The 27,239-nt window shown below is 31.2% G+C and overlaps 1 protein-coding gene across 1 annotated transcript in view; it reads left to right on the forward strand.

Moving 5' to 3' along the window:
- LOC113055450 (interleukin-17 receptor D-like) overlaps window positions 1–27,239 on the forward strand; it is a 39,674-nt gene that overhangs the window by 6,891 nt on the left and 5,544 nt on the right. Inside the window, exons 2-10 of the mRNA XM_026221767.1 lie at window positions 14,666–14,729; window positions 16,491–16,616; window positions 21,449–21,567; window positions 21,667–21,787; window positions 22,616–22,660; window positions 22,770–22,921; window positions 26,058–26,123; window positions 26,207–26,261; window positions 26,345–26,455. Coding sequence (XP_026077552.1) covers window positions 14,666–14,729; window positions 16,491–16,616; window positions 21,449–21,567; window positions 21,667–21,787; window positions 22,616–22,660; window positions 22,770–22,921; window positions 26,058–26,123; window positions 26,207–26,261; window positions 26,345–26,455 — 859 coding nt within the window. The remainder of the gene's footprint in view (window positions 1–14,665; window positions 14,730–16,490; window positions 16,617–21,448; window positions 21,568–21,666; window positions 21,788–22,615; window positions 22,661–22,769; window positions 22,922–26,057; window positions 26,124–26,206; window positions 26,262–26,344; window positions 26,456–27,239) is intronic.

Here is a 27,239-nt window from a genome sequence, read left to right on the forward strand (position 1 = left end):
GTATCTTTTATGCTCTCATACCACCCACTTCTATTCAGAATCAACCATGAAACGAATAAAATGTTGAAAGTTAACCATGCAAAACATAATTATTTATAATTTGTCTATAAAAATTTATCCTAAACCTAATGCAGAACAAATCTGAAAATGTATATATGCTATTTGAGCTCGCACTTTAACCTCATACAGCTGGCGATGCTCTGGCGACCTTCAGGGCTATATCTTGAGTCCGTTTGCATTGTGGAGATACCCGATCTGTGATCATACCAGTCCTTCCTCTTTCACCCTGCTGCTCCACAGACTGAAACCATTAAAATCAATTAGTTGCTCTTTGCTCCGCTCTAATCAGAGATCTGGTACAGAGCAACTTCCTGGCTGTAGGATTCAGGCAATGATTTGAGATTATACAGTGTTTGTCGTCTGCAGGCTGAAGCATGTGGTCGCCTCTGAGCTCTGGGGGTGGAGGAATCTTTTATGTCGCCAGTTTGTGGCTGTTCAGATGAAAAGCACAGCTTTATATGTGTTGTCACTGATCTGATGAAGTCCATAGTGTCCTGAAGTCGTCAAGCTGAAGTAAATCAGATTGACATAACTATTAAATTCCAAATAAGAAATGACCCTAATGTACTTTAATTTACTTTTATAATATACTTTTGAAAATAAAGGTTCCAAAAAGGCCATTATGTGTGTGTATGTGTATATATTTATATAAGGTTCCAATATTGATAGCTAGATAGACAGATAGATAACTTAGATAAATTTAATAAAGTATGCTTTGTACTTTATATATTTTATTTACTGTATAAATTGCTAATTAATATTGAATAAAATAAATTATTTACATTAAATACATTCTTATATATATAATTGTACAATTATTTTAGATATAAATAATTAATAATTATTTGATAAATGTTTAAATTATTTATTATATAAGTATGATTAGAATTCATGCATAAATGTTGTCGAAAAAAGCTAAAGAAATAAACTGAGGCACAATATTTTACTTTGTAATTTGTTATCAAAATGTAAAAATTCTCAGGAAAATGTAATTGTTTCTTTTTATTTTTATTTAATATTAAATGTTTTATAATAATGAATAAATAAACCATATTGTGTGTGTATATATATATATATATATATATATATATCACACACACACACACACACACACACACACACACACACATATGTATATGTGTATATGTGTTTGTGTGTGTAAAATTGTTTATATTTATTCAAGAATTATCCTACTACCGATACGTTCATGAAGTAAGATTTCCTGCAGAAATGTTTCTTCAGAAAAGTGAAGGACACTTTCAGTGTAATCGAGCTAGAAGCTCCTGTGTTCACTATATTTGGGCTCTCAGACATTAGCTCTGCCCTCGAGCTGAAGGGTTAGTCAGCATGTGTTCTGCTCTCTTGTGTCTCATCCGCACTTGGCTCTGCCTCTGTGTTTTCCATTAGAGCCGCGAGATGATCTTCTCGTTTCCTCTTCTTCATGGTCGTGTGGTTCTGGACGGCCGTGGGCAGCGGCGCATTCTTAACACATGTAACCCAAAACTTTCAATCCCACAAGCCCTCTGTCCTGTCAAGACATTCATTGTTTGTTAATGTCATCCGGGGGGTAGTTCTTGGCTATATCTTCTCATATCTCATATATGTGTTTCAGGGCGGACACACAGTGACTGTGTTATCAGCACTAACTCTTAATCCAGGCCATAGAAGTGTGAATGAAAGGGCTTTCTTGAGGATCAGTTTCTCTTCTGAAAGCGTGTCTGGACTCGTTTCAGGGAGTTTCTGCCTGCTGTGTTTACATCCTTTTACAAGTAATGTGAATTTCAAACAATTATAAAAACAAGATGTGATGATAAAGGAGAAAGAATCCAAACAACAAAGATCCCTTACAAGTTAAGGTTAAAAACACATTCACTTGTTCACAGTTCTCGGATGTTGGTTAATGGTCACATGACATGCAGGTAAACAAATATAACATTTAATATTTTTAGTTTGCGTTTAATTTGGAATATTCATGATTATCTTATATATTTATTATTTTATTCATTTGCATTTTTAAATTGGATTTTAATTTAATATATTGATTTTATGAATATATATTTATTTGTGTATTTAATTATTTTGTCTTTTTTTTGAGTGTTTAGTTTTGTTGTACATTTAATCTAATATTTAATTAAATTGTATGTATTTTTAATGATTTTATGCAGTTTTAGCAATTGTTGTATTTTCCTTATTTAATCTAAAAACAAATAATTATGATTTTATAAATATTTATTTATGAGGTATTTTATTTAAATTATTTGAACTTTTACAATTATTTAAATGCAACATTATTATGATTTAATTACGTTAATTTATATACATATTTAATTTATGATTTTATTTGGATTATTTTAATTTAAAAATATTTTAATTTTACATTGTTTTATACATGTTTAGTAAGTGTTTCATCTTATTTATTTTATATTATATATTATTTTTTTTATTTTTAGCTTTACATTCTATTCATAATTATTAAGTATATTATCTGAATTATTTTAATTTTTTTTTTTTTTTACACTCATGAACCCAATTTGGGAAACCCTGATTTATACAGCAAATATATAGGTGTGACTTTTACTTTATTTGGATCCTAAAACTGACTTAAGAATATGACCCTAGTGCTATAAAACTTAGTTCATTCATAAATTAATATTTCTTAATTTACTCAGAAGATGTTTACCATAACGTTCACGTTGCACTTTTAACATGATGAGCTCCAGAAAAGCAAAATAAAAGTTCTCTGACTTTTTCAATCTATTCCAAGTATAATCCAAGACATACAATATTTCTTTGCAACAAACAAATGATCATTGAAGGCTTATAATAAACTTGGGATTCTCAGAAACATAATCACAGCAGGTTGTTTCTCATTAACAAGTTTTAGTCGTCATGGTTGTGAAATCATTCATATTTAGTTTTGCTGTAGATATGAATCTAGCAGATGTTGGTGAAGCTCCTGGACCTTTGCACTAAAGGTCAACCGTGCACAAGTTCAGAAATCAGTTTATGAAGGGTCACAGAGTTCAGAGGCCAGCTCTTCCAGGTTCCTGGTGTTATAGTGCACGTGCTGACCACTTTTCATGACTTCTCTCCTCAAGCATTGAGTGTCTTTTGATAGAAAAGGCTGGTGGTGGATCAGTGGGTTGAGTTAAACTCTACCTAGATGTCTTAGGACTGGAAAACCCATCACTAGAGAGGAAGTCTGAGCCTGATCTACATGTGCTTAGAGACGATAAATTCCCTTCTGAAAGCAGTGATGTACGTTCAGATGAGATCAAGAGAGCTCCTCGACTGTGCTGTGTTTATGTTAATGAGCTGCTGGGAATGTAATGGCATATGGGAGCGTTTTCCTGACAGAGAGGGCTGGGAAGACAGGAAACACATTAAGGAGAGCAGACTGAAGCCCTCCAGCGTTTGACCCTTCATCAGACGTTCCCTCGCTGACCTGCTCATCCGGTTCCTCTTTGGACTCAGAGACGGATGTTTTAGGTGCTCGATGGGTACTAATTCAGTGTTTTATGTAGTTGTGTTTCTGTCTTTTGTTTTGACAGCAGCGCTGGGGTTGAGATGGACACAACTACATGATCAAAATCACTCGTTTAGAAGAAGTGCCATTTAAATCATTCTTATAGACACATGCTATAACATATAGTTATAACATAAATGATACTGGTCAAAATGTAAAATTGTATGCATTTATGATTTTTTTTTTATACATGTTTTCATATTTATTATACATATATTTTTAGGTTTTATTATATATTTATATATATATATATGTATGTGTATACATTTGTTTTTTAAATATAACATATTTCTTTTTACTATATATATATATATATATATATATATATATACTATATATATTTTTTTTTATTTTTTAAATACATTTTATATTTCTTATATATATTTATACATTTTATTTATTTATTTAATTATTTATTTAATATAAAAATGTAGAGAAATGTGAATTAAACAAAACATTATTTGTATAATAATTATATATAATTATTAAAAAGTATTATCAAAAATAAAGAAAAAAAATATACAAGTTTGTAACATATAGAACAACATATATATAAATATATATAAAACAACAACTAAAAATTATAAAGATTCAGGTCAAAATATTTGAATAATTCTGATATTTTAATGTTTTTAAAAGTAGTCTCTTGTGCTAACCATGGCATAACATACTGTAAAAACAGTACTATTTTGAAATGAGACAATTTAAAGTAACTATTTTCAATTTGAATGTTAAATTGTAATTTATTTCTGTGATTTAAAGCTATATTTTCGGTGTCACATGATCTTCAGAAATCATTTAAATCTTATATGTTTAAGGTGAATGTATTTTTTTGTTCTCAGTATCCAACAACCCGTTGAATTAGATTTTAAAAGGATATGGACGTAGCATTAAAATAGTTAATTTCATTCCATCTTTTGAGATCTCCTTCAGGTGCTCTGAAGCGTCAGGATGTTTGTAGCTGCGTTGTAGACTAATTGTAATTACACAGATGAGGGATCTGATACCTGCTCATTAATGCCTCATGATCACCTGCAGCCGGAAGAAAACTCAATCGCTTTGTTTTTAATGTCAAAACTTATAGTTTGAATGCAAGTTAGTGTGACTCATGACTAATTTGTATTATGTTTCATACTGTAAATATGTCGACTCAATCAGCCTCCTCTGGTAAACAGAGTTTCCTCAAGACAAACAAAGGCCTTTGTGAAGTCAAGCGTCCCATTAGAGATTTGTTTTGTGTTATTGGTGAGACATGAAAGTTGCATATAAAAGAGATTAGTAACAACAAGGCCCGATTGCATACACAAAGTTGATTGTCCTAGAAAATAAATCTTTTTGGAATATGAAATTGGAGACACACGTTGAGGAAATGAGCCGCCTTTTTGTTAACGTAAGTTTTACATGCCATATATATAAAAAAAGTAAAAAAAAAGTAAAAAAATAAAACAGTTTGTTAGAGCTTTATATAATAATATAATTATATAATAATGGACAATAACCGATAATAAATTTTAACAAATAATTCAACAATTTGTTTATATAAGACATATATATATTCATTTAAAATCGTAATTCATTGTAATTTAAATTATTTATTTTATTGTAATTAATAAATATATATATATATATATATATATATATATATATATATATTTTTTTTTTTTTTTTATTAGATTTTATGTGATATTTAAATTAAGTCTTAAAAATTTATAAAAGCTATGATTTTTTTTATTTGTTTGAAATTGTACATAATATAAACACACACACACACACACACACACACACATATATATATATATGATTATAGTTTTATATAGTTTTTTTTAACTTTATGTAATAATACAGATGTACAACTTGATTGTAAACATGTTAACCAATAAACAAATTAAATTTACATTTTTCAAGAAAGGACTTTGTCATCCATTAGAAATGTGTTGGATTGTTCTGTATGCAGCGAAACCTCAACGTTGAGTTTGCTAAAGCAGTGACTAAATCAGTTTTTTCTCTTTTGGTTATTTAAGTTTCAAGAACACGTGTTAAAGTTAATAGAGTGAATTTACAGATTTCCCCATCACAAAAGATCAAATCTAGCCCGTGCCAATCTTGCTTTGTTTCTTTTATTCTCCAAGCAGTTCATTGGTCAAACAGTGAGAAGTTGTGTTTGTTTTCACAGCGCTGAGCCACAAGCCCCTCGAGAGCAGATCAGCTAGATCTGAAGCTCAATATCATAAGTGTACGTGAGACAAACACAGTGATGGAGAGTCCTTTTAACATCTGGATTTATCACATGACTTCCTTTAGTCCACGAGCTCTGGAGCGTGCTTTATCGCTTGTGTGGCGGCTCGTGTAGGTCTGACTGCTTGTTTAGATTATTTCAGGTTTATGCATGCAAATTTATTAGACAAAAAAATGTGCAAAATCTAAGTTGTGATTATGGCTTAGTGTGATTATCAAATCAGAAAGGCTGCAAATATATGTGCATTTCAGAGCGAAGTGTGGCATTGTGTTGATTTATACGTGAGCAGCTCATGATCTGGTGTTTTCTGTGTCTCCGTGTGACTCGGCTCACAGTAAACGTTGCTTTACATGATCATATATACAGTATATTTGTATTGCAATTTAGAAATAGTCTTTTAGGTATATTTCTTGCTTTGTTTAATTTTTATATTAGTCATTAGTATATTTTTATATACATATATATAATTTAATATTTTATATATTAGTTGATATCTGCGAATTAAACCAAATTTTCAATTTGTTAGAACTAAGTTTGTTTTATAATCATTGAGAGACTGTCATAGTTTTTTTTAATTAGTTTTTATATATTTTTATAAATATTCTCATCTTAATTTTAGTCAAGGTTTAAGGAAGGTTAAAGTCATGTTTTTATTTATTTCTTGGGTTTATTTACTTATTTATTTATGTATTTATTTATTTTTCATTATGTCTATGTAGATTTTTATTTTATTTTTGGGTTTTACTTATTTTAGTACATTAAGTTAAACTAAATGAAAATGAGAAATGTTGTTTTGGTGACTGGCTGAAATAAAATAAGTTAAGTAAAAACAAGAAGTTGAATAAAAAAAATTTGTGTGTATATATATATATATATATATATATATATATATATATATATATATATATATATATTATACACATACATATTCACACACACACACACACACACACACACCCACACACACATATATATATTATTTCAAGTAATGAACATGTTTTTGTATGGTTGTAGTTTTAGTTACTTTAATAATCCATTTTGTAAAAATACGAAATGTAAAACTTTATTGCAAAAAATTTACGGAATTTAATTTTTTTTAAACACATTAAATCAAATACTTACAAATGTAAATATTGTTTAAGAGTTAAAAACAAACCGAAAACGCTAAAAAAAATTGCATTTTAAAAAATTCTCCTCTCCAAATCATACAGCAAGTTTTAGTATCTGGTTTAACTGAAGTGCTGTTTTCTGCCATTCCCTTGTGATATGTATTCATGCTGTTTATTTGCATCATCTGGGATGCATATGAGGCAGTTTGTTTCTTGTAAAAGACTCCAGTCCGTTCTGAGAAACAGAAAGCAGCGAGATGCAGGTCGTGTCAGATTCATGTGTAATCCTGACAAACGCCGCTGGGAAATTCAGTAAGTTCTCAGGCTAGAGAGATCATCCGTCCTCTTCCTGATCCCTGTCTGAAGAATAGCAGCAGTGTCCCTCTGATTGATGGTCACTGGTCAGATTTCCCATCATGCTCTCTCTCCCCCGCAGCATGCACGCTCCTGTCCAGAGTCGGATGGGAGAAGATTGATGGAGCAGTGAAGGATCAAACAAATAGCTCCCCCTTTAAAAAAAGTGTGGTCTGCTGGCCTGTTTGCTGTTGTCTCCGTATGGGCTACAGCTAATTGGGTTCCTAAGAAAAACCATCTACACGTGTAACGTAGCTAGCAGCGTTCTCATTAAATTAGCTTCATGTGTGAGCTTAGATGCCAAAACACAAGTCAGACCAGGTACTTCACACTGCTTGCTTTGTGTAAAATGTGATTATGTCTGGATTGGATTGTGAGAAGTTAACATTTCAGAATGAGTCAGTTTACCAGATTAACCCTGCAAAGCCTGACACATGAAATAATGGTCAGAATAATCTATTTTTGAAACTGTTATTAGACCTTTAGACAAAAAAAAAAATTATATATATATATATATATATATATATATATATATATATATATATATATATATATATATATATATATATATATATAAAATCAGATATGCTTTGAAATTTTGCAAAAGAAAATGCATTATGCAGAATAATGACATTTTTCAAATAAATGATGAATAAATAAAAAGTAAATAAAAACAAATAAACTAATAATAAAGTGTACAATTTTGAAAAAATAAACATAAAAAGTAAATAAAACTAAAAGTGAATGAATACAATAAAATATAAAATTAAACAAGTTAAAATAATACACAAATTAAATGTAAAATAAAATTGACTTGAATCTGAAATGATGAAGAGACAGCTTGAAGAGATTGATGACTACTTACATAAAATGCTTAAATGGCAGTCGTCACACATCTCCAATAATATGTTTAAAGATGAGATTGAAATAATGCAAAGCAATCCACCGCTGACTGAGAGCTGAAGAAATCAAGGCTCCTCAGAAGATGTGAGATGTTCTGGAGGCTTGTGAAGATCATTCCTCCGCTGCTACTGACATTATTCCGACCTTTACTTGATCAAAATCACTCAAGATTTAACACGAGAAGCTGAAGCTGAAGGAGGACGTTTGTAGAATTCGACTAAAAGCCTTTTACTTGATGATAAAGTCAGTCAGAAGGCGTGGAGTGGATTGTCTGACAGTTTTCAAATTTGCATTTTAAGTCTAATACAGCAGGCTTTATAGGGTTAATGCAGTTGCTCTGTGGTCGCCGTGAGAAGTCAGTCTTTTGTGAAAACATAAAAGGAAATAAATGCATAAAAGCCTGAGCCCAGCTCCCATGCTGTGAAGTTTTTCCTCGTTTGGGATGATTTAATTACTGTTATTATTCTTGTGGAAGGAGGAACACCTGGTTGGGTTCGACAGGATGCTTCAGCTCTGTTCAGACATGCTCACATCCCTCATCCACACAATACTGAGCTAAATCTCATTCATATAATCTATTGCACGTGCCAGGTGTGTGTGTGTGTGTGTGTGTGTGTGAGACCCTTACTAGTAGCATGGCACACTTAATGTAATAATACAGTGCTGTTCAAATGTTTGAAGTCTTAAAGAAATTGTTACTTTTATTTGCAAAGGATGCATTCAATTGATCAGACGTGACAGCAAAAACATTTATAATGTTAAAATAGATCTCGATTTCAAATAAATGCTGTTCTTTTGAACTTTTTATTCTTAAAATAATCCTGAAAAACAAAATTGATCACATTTTTAACAAAGATATGAAGCAGCACAACGGTTTTCAACATTGATAATACTCAGAAATGTTTCTTGAGCAGAAAATCAGCAGATCAGTTCATGTGACACTGAAGACTGGAGTAATGAAGATGAAAATTCAGCTTTGATCACAGGAATTTTTATTTTATTTTAACATATATTCACATGGAAAACAGTTATTTAGAATTGTAATAATATTTCACAATATTGCTTTTTTTCTTGTATTTTTCATCAAATAAATACTGCTTTGGTGAACAGAAGAGACTACTTTCAAAAACGTTTAAACATCGTGCCATCCCCAAACCAGTGTTATTATGGTTAACCAAAACTAAAACCATAAAAATTGTTACTTGAAATAGAATAAAAAAAATATATAAAAACTTGTATTTAAGCTGTATTTCGTTTCCTTTTTTTAATGTATGTAAACTTGATATACTAAAATAACAAAAATTTGTACTGAAATAAAAATAAATAAAAACTAGACATATCTAAAATAATAAAATAACTTTTAAAAATGACAAAAAACATGGTACTTTCATTTAAAGGTTGTAACTTTATGCTTTTTGGTATATTTTAGTTAGTGCTGGGCTGCAAAATCATCTTTCAGATTACATTATTACATTCTTATCATAATATATGCTTAGAAAAACGTAGTATTATGTAGTAATATGTCCATAAAAGCATAGTTTTCCCCTATTGCATTGGTCTGCAGACGTGCATGGTATGCTTTAGCGGTGCATAGGTTTGACCATGCTATGTTTTGTAATTGTAGATTGGTCTTGACTGGACATTGTGTGTTCTGTTCATTTCCACAGTGCATTTAATGACCCCAGTCATTAAACAAAAGGCACATATTCTTCCCTCTTTTACAATCACTTAACAAGGCCTAATAAAGCGTGGGGACCCTTGTTTGACCGCCGTCTGACCTGCTTGTTTTACCTCACGGGCAACTGTTCTGCTCATTTGCCTCCTGGGATGCAGCAAGTTTACGGTCCCAGTCGCAGCAAACTGTCCATTTGAAGTTTTAGGATGCCAAATGACTGCTGGGGCTTTTAGCACAAGGAGGGCGAGACGTCTTCAGCTCCTGCTCCTCTCAGCGGGACAAACGGCCCTCAGGGACGAAGGGAAGGAGAGGGTCATAAAAGGGTGTCGGGGAGAGGGTGACGGGCTCGTTAGGAGGCATTGTGACACATCCTGGACCCCTTCCTTCCTCACACACACACACACACACACACACACACACACACACATATATATATATATATATATATATATATATGTCTCAAAAAGTGTACTATTGATGATTTTAGCTATTGATAAAATGAATGACATATATATTAATAAAAATAATTCTAACACATGTAAACATATGCATTATAAATATTATATATAATCAAATATAAAATATAATTTTAATAGTTATTTTATCTGTTTTTGCAGACACAAATATATATTTTGCATGACAATAAATACGTAGATTTAATACATTAAATACAATAATAAATATATGTAATATTATTAATGCAGTTATTAAAGCAAAATGTTTCCGAAACTTAATGTCATGCAGAAAAAAAAAAACAAAAAAAACATATATATATATATATATATATATATATATATATATATATATATATATATATATATATATATATATATATATATATATATATATATATATATACACGGATCATGAATAAAAGATCTTAACATTTAAAAAGTAAGAATTAAATTAAATTAAAATTAATTACATAAAATATGTTATCATTTTAATATCTAGAAATTTATAGATAATGGATTCATTTTGTAAATAAAATAATATATATACATATAAGTCTTTGGGATTTTTTCCACTCATCTCAGGTAATAATCTGGCCACATTCCTGTAGCTCAAATAGTACCGCATGCCATTAGCAGCACCAGAATCATGGGTTTAATTCCCAGGGAAAGCGTGAACTGATAAAACACAAACCTTGAATGCAGTGTAAGTCATTATAAAAGCATCTGCGAAATGCATACAAGTTAAAAGCAATAAAACACCTCTTGTGTGATTTCATGCATGTCCATGGTTCATGCATACATTAAATGACTAACCCTAACTATGAGCATTAGTGATAGCGATGCATGTCTTGTTTTGGTGGAGATGATAGTTGCAATGGTATATTTTGTGAGCAATGCTTAAACACACTTTTTAAGAGAGCTGCAGTGTCTCTGATTAGCTGCAGCTGTCTGTGTGTCCGCTGTGACCCTCAGGACCCCGCTGGGCCCCAGGACAGCAGGCCAGGAGCCATTAGTGCTGCTCTGGAGCTCAGACCTTCTCACTTTATTCTGCTGCTAAATGAGGAGTTAACTTGACCCCTCCTCCTGCTGGCAGTAAAAGGGTTTTGCTTCCTAAAATCTCTCGTTTTAATAGAGAGGACAAGGGCTGTGAGCCAAATTAGTTTGTGCTTTCATTCCCCTCAGTTCATTAACTTCCAGAAGAGTTTTCCCAGTAAAAGCAGGAACTGCAGGTTTTAAAGAGGAAAAGAGAAAAGTGAAGGAAAATGTTTTTGAAACACAAAACTGAAGTTTAATACTTTAATACGGTTTGTTGAAAACTAGAAAACAAAGCCTTTTTAATTTTTTTAAATGCTATTTATTTGTTATAACATCCATGTCTGTTTCAGTGTTATTTTATTATTAGTAGTTTTTATCAATATTTGAATTAGTTAAAATTTTTGTATTTTTAGTTTTTTAGATATTTTTAGTTTTGTTTACATTTTAGTAAGTTAAATTATTTGCTTTTGACATTTTTATTATATTTTGTAATATTACAATATTACAAATTTAAGTAAACATTTTTTATTTCGGTCTTATTTTTTATTTCCATTTAGTAATTTTAGGACTTAAAATAATTTTTTAGATAATTGCCAAGGACACATTTCAGTTTATTAAAAATATAAATATACATAATAGTTATTTTAAAAAATCCATTTTTTTTTAGCAAGATTTGTTTTATTAATTTGTTTTAATTACTTTATTTTCATTTTATTTTTAGTTCTGTTTTAATTTTTTTTCAGCTAGTAACTTTTGTACTTTAAACATATTTCAACACGGTTTAAATTTGTCAAAGTATTTGTGCTTTTGTCATTTTTTTAAATATTACTATTTAGAATTCATTTTTTTTTACTTTTAATTTATGTCCAGTTTCTAATTTAATTTTAAAATTGTATATATATATATATATATATATATATATATATATATATATATATATATATATATATATATATATATATATATATATATATATATATATATTATTTACCCTGTTCTATTTGTCTGTAGATGTTTATATTTCTTTGGTCTTTTTTTTTTTTCATTTATATATTATATGTTTTATTATTAGCATTTAACATACAAATTTGAATTAGGTAAATTTATGCTCTTTTGTCATTTTTATTATCTAAAATAATGTATATTTCTATCTAATTTTCTCAGCTTTATTTCAAGTAACACAAACATTTGTAATAGTCCAGAATAACCCTGGTCTGTTTGTCTGTAGCTGTACATCGAGTCCAGGTACAGGGTCAGCGAGACACAGGTCAAGAGGTCACGCCCTCATCAGTGCACATCCTGTGGAAATGGGGCAGAGGATGTCATTAAGTCTGATTACTCTTGTGCATGTGTTTAGTAGCAGCTCACTGATCGGTTTGCATTAATTATAAGTGCTTTTGCTAAATTAGGTTGTTTGCTGGATTATTTTAGTTCAGGAAGTCCACAGATCTGTTCACTTACCATTGCAGACCTCATTTAACCAGCAGTTTCCCGCAAGCAATTTATGCCAAGCAACGGGTCTACAGTTTCCCCTGATGCATAGCTGCATAGTTTATTCTAATGTAAGACAAATATCCTTAACGTTTACTGGACTGGCAGCAGAAAAGTCTGTCTGTTTTGTGGTTGTTGAGGTTTCCAGTGGGGCGTTTTGCAGGAAAGCTCCCAATGATTTATGTGTTTGGAGAAAAAATGGATTATACGGGGAGTAGAGATGCTCCAAACCTGGATAAAAACAGATCAGCATTGAACATTGCTTTCTCAGAGTGACACAGACAGGTGCATTATGTGTTGATACAGACGCTGATGCAATTCATGAGGTGTGTTCGTATTGTTTTGACGGTTTTCATTTTACAGGGCAATAATAACTAAGAAATCAGTGGCTGCCATTGTTATATTTTCAATAAGATACTGTATTTAGGTATTAACATGGTTATTGATTAAAAATACAGTTTTACCATGGTAAAATGTCTGAAAATAAAGTAATTTTCTGTATTTTGTCCTAATTTAATCCATTTCTAATATGCATTTTGTCCCTCATATACATTGTAAAAATAATTTTTTGAAGTGGCAGCTGAAGTTGGAAGCTGAAAATAAATAAAAACTCAAATAAAAATAAATAAAACCTAAATGGTATTAATAAAAAGTTTTTTTTTAAAATCAACATTATTACTGAAGAAATTACAAAAAAAACCTGAAAAAGAAAATATAAAAATAAAAACTAATTCAAAATATTACCCAAAACTGTAATATTAAATTATACTGTGATTAATAAACCCTGAAACAGACAAATCACATTAAGGGCAACTCAAATAAACAGCGTATATTCAAAAATATTACTAACAAAATTATATAACAAATACAATATTTTATTAATATTATTTTTAGAAATGCATATTGCATAATTAAAAAAAATATATATATAAAGCATTTAACTTTTTTTTCAAACTTTCTAAGATTTAAATATTAGTTTTAGTGACTTTAACAAAGCCTCATCTAATTATAACACAAAAACACAAATATACCCCGATTCAAGGATATGCAAATATTTTCACTCAAGCATGGGAGGTCCTTGTTGAACATCTTAATTTCAAAATAAATATTTAGCGATAACTATCCTGCACAAGTATCCTGCGATCACTGATATTCTTTGTTTTGCATGCTTTTGTATCTTATTGTTGAGGTTGTGTTAGTTCTCGTCTGCTGGTTCGGAGTGAATCGTGTGTCGTCCAACAATGTCAGATGACTTCCTTTATCCCAGATAAGACGAGGAAGACGATAAGATCACTTTAGTGATTTACAAGGTCTCTTTAGTGTCACTCAACGTCTGCAAGGATCCTTCACCCCTGACTTTATTTGATAATCCCTGTTTTATGTATCTTTCTTTTTGTTTTAGACATCCGGCCTGATCTTGCACACTGATAACAGAGCTGGAGTCTCACGCAGCGTCTGTCACGCAAGCGTTTTGTTTTGACTTCTTTGCTCTGGAGTCCCTTCGTTATCTCACGTGAGAATCACACGGCTGATTCTGGGTCAGCCGGTGCTGTATTGTGCGTTACGACAGGGTTATATTAGTCTTTTGGCACCGAGCGCTGTGTTGTTGAGTGCCAGGAGTCTCATAATTGTGGGATTGTGTGCTTCGGCTGTCACCACATGAAGTGCTGCTGCTTTTCAAGGCTTGAACTCTCTTTTTTGTTACACAAGTCGCTGTTTTTTCTCTTGCACGGCCTCAACGCTGCCTTTACAGTCAACTTCAGATGTTGCATTCATGTCTCATTCATTTTCTAAACCGTGTCCCGTTCTCTTTCTCTGCAGGGAACGCAGTTTTCCAGCGCAGACGACAGCGGACGCAAACTCGGAGTCACGTTTCGATACGACAGTAAGATGCTTTATTATCAGACCGTGTCTAACTGTACAGTTAATAATCTTATTTTGCACAAACAAAATAACTTTATTTTGACTCCTATCAGTTCTTTTAAGATTTTGATGTTTATTTAAAAGTCTCATAAACTGCATCTGGATGCTTTCCTTCTCAAATCACAAAACAAACTCTTATAATACAAACTCAAAAAATATTATTTTATTCTTTAATTTGATTGATAATTCTTTATATTATTCAAGCATTATTGATACATTTTGATAAATTATATATATATTTATATATAAAGGTGTGTGATTGATTTAATATTTTTTTTTGATCAGCGAGAAATTAAAAATAAAAGCATAATAAACTAAATTTGGTGTGAATTAAAATTGCATTATGATAACGAAAATTGTTTGGGAAAATTATTATTTTTTAAACTTATTAATTAAATCATTAAGTAAAACGAACCAAAACATAAAATAAAAAGACAGTACAATATTACACTGATGCATCAATACTTTACAACTTATTATTTATTTTGCATTATGGTAATAAGAATTGTTTAGGAAAATACTTTTTTTAATATTTTTTTTAAATCTGCATATATTAAAATAAAATAGTAAATTAAAAAGAGGCAGTACACATACTACATTAATGCATCAACACTTTGCACTTGAAATACATTTTTATTTAATTTTGCATTATGATAATTGTTTGTGAAAAATTTATTTATTTATTTATTAATTATTTAAATCAGCTAAAGAAAGGCAGTACACATGATATTGATTGATCTTTAAAATTTAAATAATATATAATTATTTATTTTGCATTATGGTAATGACATTTTTTTTAATTATTGTAATTTTCCATAAAAATATTTTTTATTTTAATAAGAAAACAATTGGTGCTTAATTTTCACTAAAACAATGTCAAAAGTAATAACAATAAAAAAAGTTCTTAATTTTCTTTAAATTTAGTGTTTGTCATATTTTTGGACGTTGCAGTATTCATTCTCAAAAAGTCACAACATTGCTAAATTTATTTGAGAAACATTGGTTCAACCAATGGCATGAATTTGGGGCGGGACTATCGGTTTGCCAGCCAATAGAAAGCAGGGAAGGGTATTTAGGCAAAACCTGTTTAAAAACAGTCATTAATGTTCCATTCGGTGACGCTAGAGACAAAGAAATGACGTTCTCTGCATTTAAAACAATGTATTCTTTTATCTAAATGTTATATAAAGTGATTTTCGGTGTGGAATATGACCCGGGAATGTTCTTTGTATGATTCGCCCTAATTGATTCTCTCTGCTTGGATTAATATAGCATTTATTCTCTTGTAAATGCCAAAAGTTGTCTCAGTCAAGCTTGGTGAGCTCTTGTCCGTGAGAAGTCAAGTTTCTCATCCTGTAGCTAATCCCCGTTTCTCCTCGGCATTCAGTCTCCATTGTGTGTGATTGAACGGGAACACTGATTCTGGTTAGCATCACAATAGGGATTGGGTAAAATAATAAAGCGATGGGGTTTGGGGGACACAAAGGGCTGCTCCTCTTCCTATACCTGCTTATATCTGCAGCCGGCGAGGAGAAAGAGACGAGTCAAAGAAAGAAGCAAGGAAGGAAGGGGGAGGGAAAGAGCGTCTCCTCACATAAATATTGCTGCATATTTTCTCTCGGCGCTTGCCAAAGAATCTCTCCGATGTTCTCACTGAGAAACACTGCCTGACTCTCTCTCTCTCTCTCTCTCTTTGTGTTCCTGCTCTTTCTGTCCCAATTAGACTGCTCTCTGAACTGGAATCTGCTGGGGAAACACGCCATCCACGAAGTGAACAACATCAGCTTCACTCATTTGTCTTGTGACAGTCAGGCGGCTGTGGTGGTCCACTGGATGGCCAGCCCGCTCGGTAGGTTTCTTCTCAGCTGTGTTGGAGAAACTGCTTTGAAACACCCGACATTTGCAAAAGCAGTTAACAACAGTCGTAAAGAGACATGACGTAATCACAAAGAGGTTCAGATTTAGGGTGACATCAGACTGTATTATCTAGCAGATTCACTTAAAATGCAACCAAGAATTGTTGCATTTAGTCAGATATTAAAGAAGGGTGAGCATATGCGTGTGTGTGTGTATGAATAATTACACTAAATGCAAATAATATATGCAAAACAAAGTGTGTGTGTGTGTATATATATATGCATGTTTATGTTTGTGTATTTCTTAATACATATTACATTTTTGCACTTAGTTGCATTAAGTATAATTTGTTCTATTATATATTTATATATTAATAAATATTTGTTTTTTTGCACTTTAATTTTTTTACTTTTTTGCCTAATTTAGTAGTTGCATTTAGTGTGAATTTGTCTTAAATAATAATGACTGATAGTTTATGCAATGTTTCTTTGCATTTTTTTATTTTTTATTTTTGTACTTTAGTTTGCACTGTCATTTGTTAGATTTTATGTATGTTAATATATATTTCTTGTATTTTTATACTTTATTTACCATTTTTTACTTTTTTCTTATTTGCTTTTAGGTTAATTTCTTAGATTTTTATATATTTATATCTATATATTTATATATTTTTTGCTTATTTAGTAGTTGCACTTAGTATATATATATATATAACTACTATATATATATATATATATATTAGTGTTATATATACAGTACAGACCAAAAGTTAAAAAAAAAAACATTACTATTTTTAATGTTTTTGAAAGAAGTTTCTTCTGCTCATCAAGCCTGCATTTATTTGATCAAAAATAGAGAAAAAACAGTAATATTGTGAAATATTATTACAACTTAAAATAATAGTTTTCTATTTGAATATACTTTAAAAAAATAATTTATTCCTGTGATGCAAAGCTAAATTTTCAGCATCATGCCTCCAGCTTCAGTGTCACATGTAACATCAGTCGATCACATGATCATTTAGAAATCATTCTAATATTCTGATTTATTATGATATGTCTGATATATTTGATCAATAAAAGGTTAAAAAACTGCATTTATTAATATATATATATATATATATAATAATATATTTTCTTTACTATCACTTTTTATCAATTTAACATTTAACTGTTTAACTCTTTCCAACTTTGATAATGAATCATCACATTAGAATGATTTCTAAAGGATCATGTGATAATGATCCTAAAAATTCAGCTTTGCATCACAGAAATAAATGATAATTTAAAGTATAATTCATTTAAAAACAATTATTTTAAATTGTAATAATATTTCACAATATTACATTCTTTTTCTGTATTTTTGATCAAATAAATGCAGGCTTGATGAGCAGAAGAAACTTCTTTCAAAAACATAAACACAAAAAATACAAAATAGATTCTTAATGGCGAAGTTGACCTGCTGTGAAAATAATATTCTGGTCACTGTTTGTGATTCAGTTTGGAGAAGTTTGTGTCTCCACACAGTCCTGAAACAGAGTTCTGCGCGCCTGCTCTCTCCATTAGCGTGCACAAACCCAGAACAAAGCGCATTGTAAAGTGCATGTGTGTTGCACAGGTGGTTGCACATGAGGGTGATTTATCTCAGTCCATCTCCTGTCTGGAGAGAATGGAACAGGAGCTCAAAGAAAGGCTGCTCTTCCTGATCAAAGCTGCAGGTTCCCTCCTCCCGGGACGCATTATTCTTCAGCCCTGACAGTCTCACGGATCCGTGCACTGGACGGGAAGAGATCGGCACACAGCAGTGCTGTGATTTCTGTCCTGGGAGGAATGTGTGCGTGTGTGGCTGAGAGAAAGACGGGGATGTCCCTCGCTTCCGTCTGCCAGGGCGCTATTGAACTTGGTAATGCGAGCTTTCGGATGACGAGTGGGACAATGTGGCCTGTTGTTCGCTGGAGGTTAATCCTTTTGACTGGGGCAGGACTTGACACAGCTCAGGTGTATATTAAAGAAACTCAAAGAAGAAAGCCTTGGGTGCGGGCCCTGTCCTCATGCACTGAGCTTAAAGGGACAGTCCACCTAAAAAATGAAAATGCATCATTTATTCATCCTCAGAGATATTTTAGAAAGGTCTTGAAGATGCTCGTTTGCATGCAATGAAAGCTTATTGTGACCAGCAATGTGTTTTAACCTCCAAAAAGGACAAAAAATATCTCAAAAGGCCAAAATTTTAGTAATTTTTCACTTAGTCCTTCACAAATCTAATTTGCACTGCCACATATTCAGTTATCGTATGCCATTTTTCTTCACAAAATACATCCTCTTCATCTGTTCTCTCTTTTCGTTTCGTTCTGTGACAAACCAAAAGCAATAGCATTTGGTTTCAAATGTAGTCACATTTGTGTCTTTTTAATTAAATCAATTGTACTGTCTTTGAGAGCAAAATTATTTTTATATATATATATATAAATATGCATAAAAAAGCTCTTGTTTATTCATTTAATGTGACCATTAACCATTGTTAGAGAACCATTAACATGCAAAATCTGTTTTTAATTACTGAAATATTAACTTTGCAGAAGATGCTTCACTTGCAGATTTTAGGGTAAAAAACAAAGTTTGAAAATCCCTGATCTAGATTAATATTATTTAGAAATATCTTTTTTTTTGTTATTATATGTTTGTACATAAAATGAAAATTTATATTTTAATAGTGATGAACCAAAATGCATTTTTGTAGAGAGATTTAATTTAGCCAAAAATACACATAAAAAAAGTCTAAAATAATGTTTCAATTAATTAATCAAATTTAATAATAATCAATTTAATTTATGCATTTTAATCTTTAATAATAAAACTTTTACAATCATTTAAAAGATTATTATTATTATTTTTTTATAATTATGTTGAGAAATTTTATTTTTACTTCGAATATAATAAAAACTTGTTTCATTGCATACATTTATTCAAACATGCTTGAATGTTTAGTGAAGTTTTGTTCACACACCAACTGAAAACATAATAGTGCATTACTAGAAATTACATTAACCTTGATTAATAAATGCTAAAAATTATTAGTTCATAATACTTATTATTTTTGATTACTTAAACAGCCCTCGAGAAAACGAGACACACAACCGGTTCCACAGCTTTTTCTCCTCCTTCACTGGTGTTTTTGAAGGTTGTGTGTGACGGGGCGGCTCTCTCTTGATGATATCTGTGAGCTGGTGGAGGTGTGGAGTTACACCCGTCCCATCAGGCCGCTCCCCGCAGCGGTAATCAGAACCACACGGAATGTGTGCGGGAGCCTTTTCTTCTCCCCTCTTCCCTCTGCAACTGATAAGACCCAAATCTAATTAAAGGGAGGCATGCTGGCACACTTTAAAGGGCACGGGAACACTCGGCTGGCACGCACGCTCCCGTCCGCTCTGTCTTCTGAGGTGCTAATAAAATAAAGAAACCGAGGGAAAGAAAGGATGGTTAAAAAAGGAGAAAAAGTTTCATGCAGTTCCCAGTCCTGAAAGTTAATGGCGGGACTCAAGCAGGTTTACAGCTGTCTTTGGTGTTTCACAATCTTATAAACTTATTATAAAATGTAAAAATCTACATTTCAATTATATATGCATCTTCAGTGTTTTGTCCAAGAACTGCACCAGTTAACTGAGAATCTTAAAGGTACAGAAGCAAAAACAGCTTGTTTATTTAGATCAGAAAGGGTGGGAAATGGTAGTAAAAAGCTACATTTCCAACATTGAGTCATTAAACATTATCTAAAAAAAATAAAAATAAAATAAAATAAATAAAAAATTAATTAATTAATAATAATAATAAAAAATAAAAATAAATATTATATATAATTTTTTTTTTTTTTTAATTAAATGAGAGACACTGCACACACATATAAACATATGTCAGATTTAGCCAAATTGGCTTCTTTTCATCCATAGTCCCTAAATAAATCAGTTAATTAAGAAACTGCAAAGATGTGTCCTCTAATACTTTTTGGTATGTTATTGATTCTATAATATAAAATATTAAAGGTACAGTAGCAAAAACATCCTTTTTATACATGTCAGAAAGGGTGGAAATGGCCATAAAATACTATATTTATATTTTGAGACGATAAACCTTGACTAACATTTAAAACCAGGTCCAAAAAAATACAAATAAAATGCAAACGTGTTCCTTTTAATGCTTTTTAAGGATGTGATTTGATCTAAAAATGCTTCTGTGAACAAAATCTTAAAGGCACAGTTGCAAATCAACCGGTTTTATTCAGATCTGAAAGAGTGAAAGTGGTCATTAAAAGTCTTTTAATGCTTTTAGGTTGTGATCTATTCAATAAGTATGAATTTCACCGGCTATCTGAGTATCTTAAAGGTACAGCAGCAAAAACAGCATGTTTATTCAGATCAGAAAGAGTGAAAAATGGCCATGAAAAGCTACATTTAAATTTTTGAGCCAATAAACTTTGACTGACATAAGTCCAAAAAAAGGCAATTTTAATGCTTTTTAGGATGTGGTTTACTCAAAAAATGTGAACTGCATCAGTTAACACAATCTTATCTGAAATTATCTGAAAACTACACTTACATTTTTGGGGCAAAAATCATTGATTTATATTAAAAAGTGTCTCCAGGAAAAAATAAAATGCAAAAATATATCCTTTTTTATGCTTTTTAGTATGTTTTTTTTGGTACAATGCAAACATGAATTGGTTGATAATTGATGCATTTTCAAAGCCATCGGTTGCACAGGTGTCCTGCAATCATCTGGATTGATATCAGTGCTTTCATATGATCTAATCCCCTTTAATCGATGCTAGGTATTGAGCATGTGAAGGGATTCAGAGTGTATCTGGAGGACAAGAATCCCGAGGGAAAGCAGTGCCAGCACATGATCCTGAAGGATCCACGACAGCTCAACTTCTCTTACAAAACCATCGTAAGTATGACATGCTTTAGATTCGACACGCAGTTCAGTGGGAATTCATTTGTATGTTCATATTCATCTGTTTGGCACCGTTTCGTATTTTTCCACCAGAGGATGAGCTCACAGCCCTTCACCGGTCTCACCTTTGAGACGGACTTCATGGTCCGGATCGTACCGTTTCCCACCTTCTTGAACGACAGCTTCTTTCCGCCGTCTTTTCTGCGCACTAACAGTGAGTGTTAAGCCTGAAGCGATACTGTACAAAACATGTTCATGGTTTTATTTTGTCCTACTTTTAGAAAAAAAAATACATGATAAAATATTTATTATTATTATTCAATATTTATAAATATTAATGCTACTAAAAAACTATTTATTAAAAATATTATGGTACACAAAATGAGAAATTACTTATTATTTACTATTAGTTATTGTCTTATATTTCTAGCTTAATGGATAAATAAATGATGGATCTTTTTTTTTTTTTTTTTTTTTTTTACACAGAAGTAAACATACTCTAAAAAAATATCTTGCCATATCTTTTTAGGCTTTTGGAAAATAAATATTTTTATTTATTTAAAATTAATGTAGTTTTAAAAATAATTAAAACACATCCTGTTATACAAAATTACAAATTTATAATTAAATGTGATTTATAAATATAATTTATTTTTCATATGTATCTTTTATTTTTATTACTATGTTATATATATAAATATTAATTTGAGGTTTTTATATATATTTTCATTATGTAATAATATGGTACACAAAATGACAAATGTATATTTGAGTGTTTATAATATAATCATCAATTTAATAAAATAATTGTATAATTTATTTTAAAATATATAATTTGTTGCTGTTGTTATTATTATTAGACATTTTATATTTTTCACAAAATATTTTATAAGTATTTATAATTAAAATAATTTATAAAATATAATTATTATTATTTTTCCAATCATATTCTTACTTAATGCATTTTTAAACTGACTTGACTGCTATGGAAAAAATTGTGCAAGAAGTAATTTCTCTGCGTTATTCCTTGTGTATTTCACAGGTTGTGAAGTGCTTCTTGGGCCAGATAACCTCGTCTGCAAACCATGTGAGTTCTTTAGAGAGAGAACGATATCAAATCCAATCCATCTGTGAAACAGTGTCCTCTAACGAAGCCGAAACCAACCGTGCTCTTCTTTCTCTCTCTTCCCTGACAGTCTGGAAGCCCAAGATGCTGAATGTTTCTCAGCTCGGATCTAATTTGCATGTTGTGTTTGACCACGCCCCCTCCACGTTCGGCTTCACCATCTACTACCTGTACTACAAGCTCCGACAGGAGGGACCCTTCAGACTCAAGCGCTGCAAACCTGTGAGCAGTTTACAGTAATTGCATTGGAAAATCCAGGATTGCATTCGTAATTCACCCCGAATGCTCACTCTTATGTCATTCCGAGGAGTGTTTCCTAATCATTTGCACGTTTGCATCACAATTGCACTGTAATTGTTTGCATACTGTTAGCTTTGCACACACGGTTTTTCTAGCTGGAAGTGAGATGTTCGGGGTTAATGCTCTTCCCAGACAGCTGGAATCATACATAGTCTTCTCCGGTGAGTTGCAGCTCTGGGAAATGGACGTGTTCTGCTGCTTTCCACGTTTTGGTCGTGTTAGAGACGGAGATGTAAAGAGCAGAGAGCTTTTACAGCGGCGCTCTGTCACTTAGAAAGTGTGCTGGGAAATAGAAGACGGCTATCTGTCTTTCTTTTTTTTTTGCAAAGGGCATGTATTTTGGGTTCTTCAGGGGATAGTTTAGCTGAAAACAGATCAAGATTTACCTACCCTTGTGTCATTTAAATGCATTTGACATTCTTTCTTCTGTGAGAAGGACTGTATGCTCATGCTGCTCTTCTCCATACTGAGAAACGGCGTTCAATTGAGAGTTTAGCCAAAAAAAAAAAAAAAAAAGTTAAGAAATGGAAGCCCAAGACATATTTTGAAGACATGTGACAAGAATATAAATGAGTTATTATATCATCATTATTAATAAATGTATTTAATAATATACTTATTTATCTAATAAATAATAATAATAATAATAATATTAGTAAATTTAATAAATAATACTAGTAATAGAAATCCAAAAATGGACATTACAAATAAAATCTAATAATAATAATAATAATAACTAATATTATATACTATTAATTTTTCTTTTAATTATTATTAGTAGTAGTATTAGTACTTAATTATTTTTATTAATAATAATGTAAATACTTATTATCAATGCAATAATTTTTAATGTGTATTCATTATATATTTTTAGATTTGTTCTGATGATTATTATTATTACAATTAATAATAATAAATATTATAATAATGATAATATTATAATTAATAATAAATACATTAAATAATAAATACTACTGGTAATAGTAACTGAGAAGATCAAATTACAAATAAATTGTATAATAATTATAAAAATGAATATTCTAATAATAATAATAATAATAATATTTTATGTAATCATTTTCAATAATTATTGATATTTTGCAAAATTTCAAAAAATTTATTTTGATTTATAAAATTTTGCTTAAATTGTTATTACTGTTATTATAATAAATAGTAGTTATTAATTCATATTTATTAATAATAATGTCAATAATTATTATTGATGCAGTGAATTAAATATGTATTAATAATGTATTAGTTTCATAATAGTTGTTATAATTAGCATAGCTATTATATTATATATAATAATAAATACTACTTATAATAGTATTTGAGAAAATAAGTATTGAAAGTTCATCATTAATTTTATTTAAAAATAAATAAATAACTGACACACTAAATTGCTAATTAACAACGGAAAGATACATTTCCCTCCATGATTAAATGTGCACTTTTATGGTGTTTCGTGAGTTATCTCTGAAAGGCTTTGGCTGAAGCAAAGTCTTTATTCTCTTGGAATCACGATGTGGGGATTGATTTCACTTAGAGGTTTTATTATTTCAACACCAGCATGAGGTGTTTCATATTTGTGTCATTTTGGAACACGACCTGGTTCTTTTGAAGCGTGTTATTCACATCTTCTTCCTATCAGAGGGTGTAAAGCATTGTCCTGGCTTTTTGAGAAGAGCACAGTGGTCATATCTGTGGCCGGGCCGGGTGCCATTGTTTGTAGCAGTAATAGAAAGAGGTGAAATTTGAGGTGAGCGACGCCACCAACGGGGGATTCCAGAGTTCAGACGCTCTATGGATCTCTGTGAGATCATTGATATCGTTTCACTTTCCCACCACAGGCTTCGAACTGAGTGCAATAGGAACCTTATTATAAAACTGATAGTTCCGCTCCTTGATTCTGATTGGCTGAGCCAAGTCTGAAGCTGTTGTAAAATATGCTACAAAGTAACATACACCTTTGTTTACGTTTGTGTGTTGCTCGGCAACCACTTTTTTTGGAACCACAACTGTTTCTGAGGAGCTACATTGTTTGGTGGAGGAATATTGTTTGAATTAATATCATTACACTTTATTTGCTCCGTTTTATTCTGTGAAACCTTACTAATAATAACCGTGGAATAACCGTTTTATAAAAACTCATCCTAATCTCGTATAGACTGAAGCAATAAGCTCTGTGAAGCCGTGGTTTACAGTGAATTTATAACAACAAAGCGGCATTGTTAGTTGTTCTAAATTTACTGGAAACCACAGCTTCACAGAGCTTATTGCTTCAGTCTATACGAGATTAGGATGAGTTTGTTTCTTCATCAGATTTGGAGAAATGTAGCATTGCATCACTTGTTCTGCAGTGAATGGGTGCCGTCAGAATGGGAGTCCAAACAGCTGATAAATACATCACAATAATCCACAACACTCCAGTCCATCAGTTAATGTCTTGAGAAGACAAAAGCTGCATGATTGTAAGAAAAAAATCCATCATTAAGGTTGCTTCAAGCTAAAATGTAAGTTCATAATCCATAATAATGTGCTCTGGTCTGAATCAGGAGAGAAATCTGCATGGATCACAAGCACAGTTTACAAGCCTAAACAAATATGTGGCTTGGTTTTGATGTGAGAGACAACAGAAGATGCACTTTTTCACTGGAGGAACTGTTTTATTTTAGCTGAAAGTAACAGTATGATGTTAAAAATGCCTTCTCAAGACATTAACTGATGGACTGGAGTGCTGTGAATTACTGTGATGTTTTATCAGCTGTTCAGACTCTCGTTATGACGGCACCCATTCACTGCAGAGCATGTGATGCAATGCTACAAATCTCCAAATGTGATGAAGAAACAAATTCGTCTTCATCTCGGATGATCTGGTGAGGAAGTGTTCATAATTTTGGATGAACTATTCCTTTAAAGTTGTTTCAAGATTTGTTAATGAAAGCCCCAAGAAGCTCTTGGTTTATTGAATGACCCAGATCTTATTTTATCATTGCATGTCATTTTAAAAAATAAAATGCATTGCACATTTGTAACAATGTCTCGGTTTTTCTTGCAGGAGCAAAATTGTCCCAAAACTACATGTGTTTTAAAAGACGTCACTCCAGGAACTTACGCAATTGAGGTTTGAGCGTAATTCATTTCACGCGCAGTTAATTGAGTTTCATGGAACAATTTAACAGCTAATCTGCTTTGTGATTCCTGCAGCTTCGCGATGACAACAACATGACCAGGAGACAGACGCAGTACCACGTGAGCCAAGGTAAGAGACTCGCTCGTAGTATATCTTTCGAATGTTTAGCGTCTGTTTTGGCACTGATCAGATGTCGTTTGTGTTTGTTTCAGTGCATTCTCCGTGGGCCGGACCGATCCGTGCCATGGCCATCACCGTCCCGCTGGTCATCATGTCAGCCTTCGCCACTCTCTTCACCGTCATGTGTCGCAAGAAACAGCAAGGTGTGTGTCCGGCATTAGTGAGGCTCGGGTTTCTGTAAGACGATCTCTGTAATCTGACGGCATTTATGAGGATTAATGCGCGATGGAGTCTCAGCGTTTGCGCTCACGCCATTCTGCTGCAGCTCTGCTCGTTTTAACTTAGTGTTCATGTGTAAGGCATCCTACAGAAGCAAATGATGCTCAGTTTCCAATGTTTTGTGAAGATTTTCCTCTTAAAACCTCATAGAACACCTTGGTTTCCAAAATATAATTTAAAATCTAAAATGTATATTCTAATAATAATAACTAATATAATCATTCTAATATTTATATTTAAATTTTTATTATTACTATTATTATTAGTAGTAGTACTTATTAATTATTATTTACTAATAATAATGTAAATAATTATTACCAATGCAATTTTTTAAATATGTATTTATATCATTTTTTGGAATTATTCTGATGATGATTCTTATTATAATTAATAATAATAATAATTTATATTATAATAATGATAATATTATAATAATAAATATATTAAATAATAAAAACTACTGGTAATAGTAATTGAGAAGATGAAATAAATAAATTGTATTGTAATTATAGTTTTAGTTTTCATTTATATTTTGAAATTATTTTTATTTTTGTTTACGTCGTTTTTATTAATTTTATATTTCAGTTTTTATTAAGTTATTTAAGTAAAGTAAATGAAGATGAGAAATGTTGCTTTGGCAAATAGCTGAAATAAAATGTTTACGTTTTTTAAAGTTTGTTAACTTTAATATATCAGTTAACATTTATT

Source organism: Carassius auratus, chromosome 36 (assembly GCF_003368295.1).
Source record: "Carassius auratus strain Wakin chromosome 36, ASM336829v1, whole genome shotgun sequence".
Taxonomy (NCBI): Eukaryota; Metazoa; Chordata; class Actinopteri; order Cypriniformes; family Cyprinidae; genus Carassius; species Carassius auratus.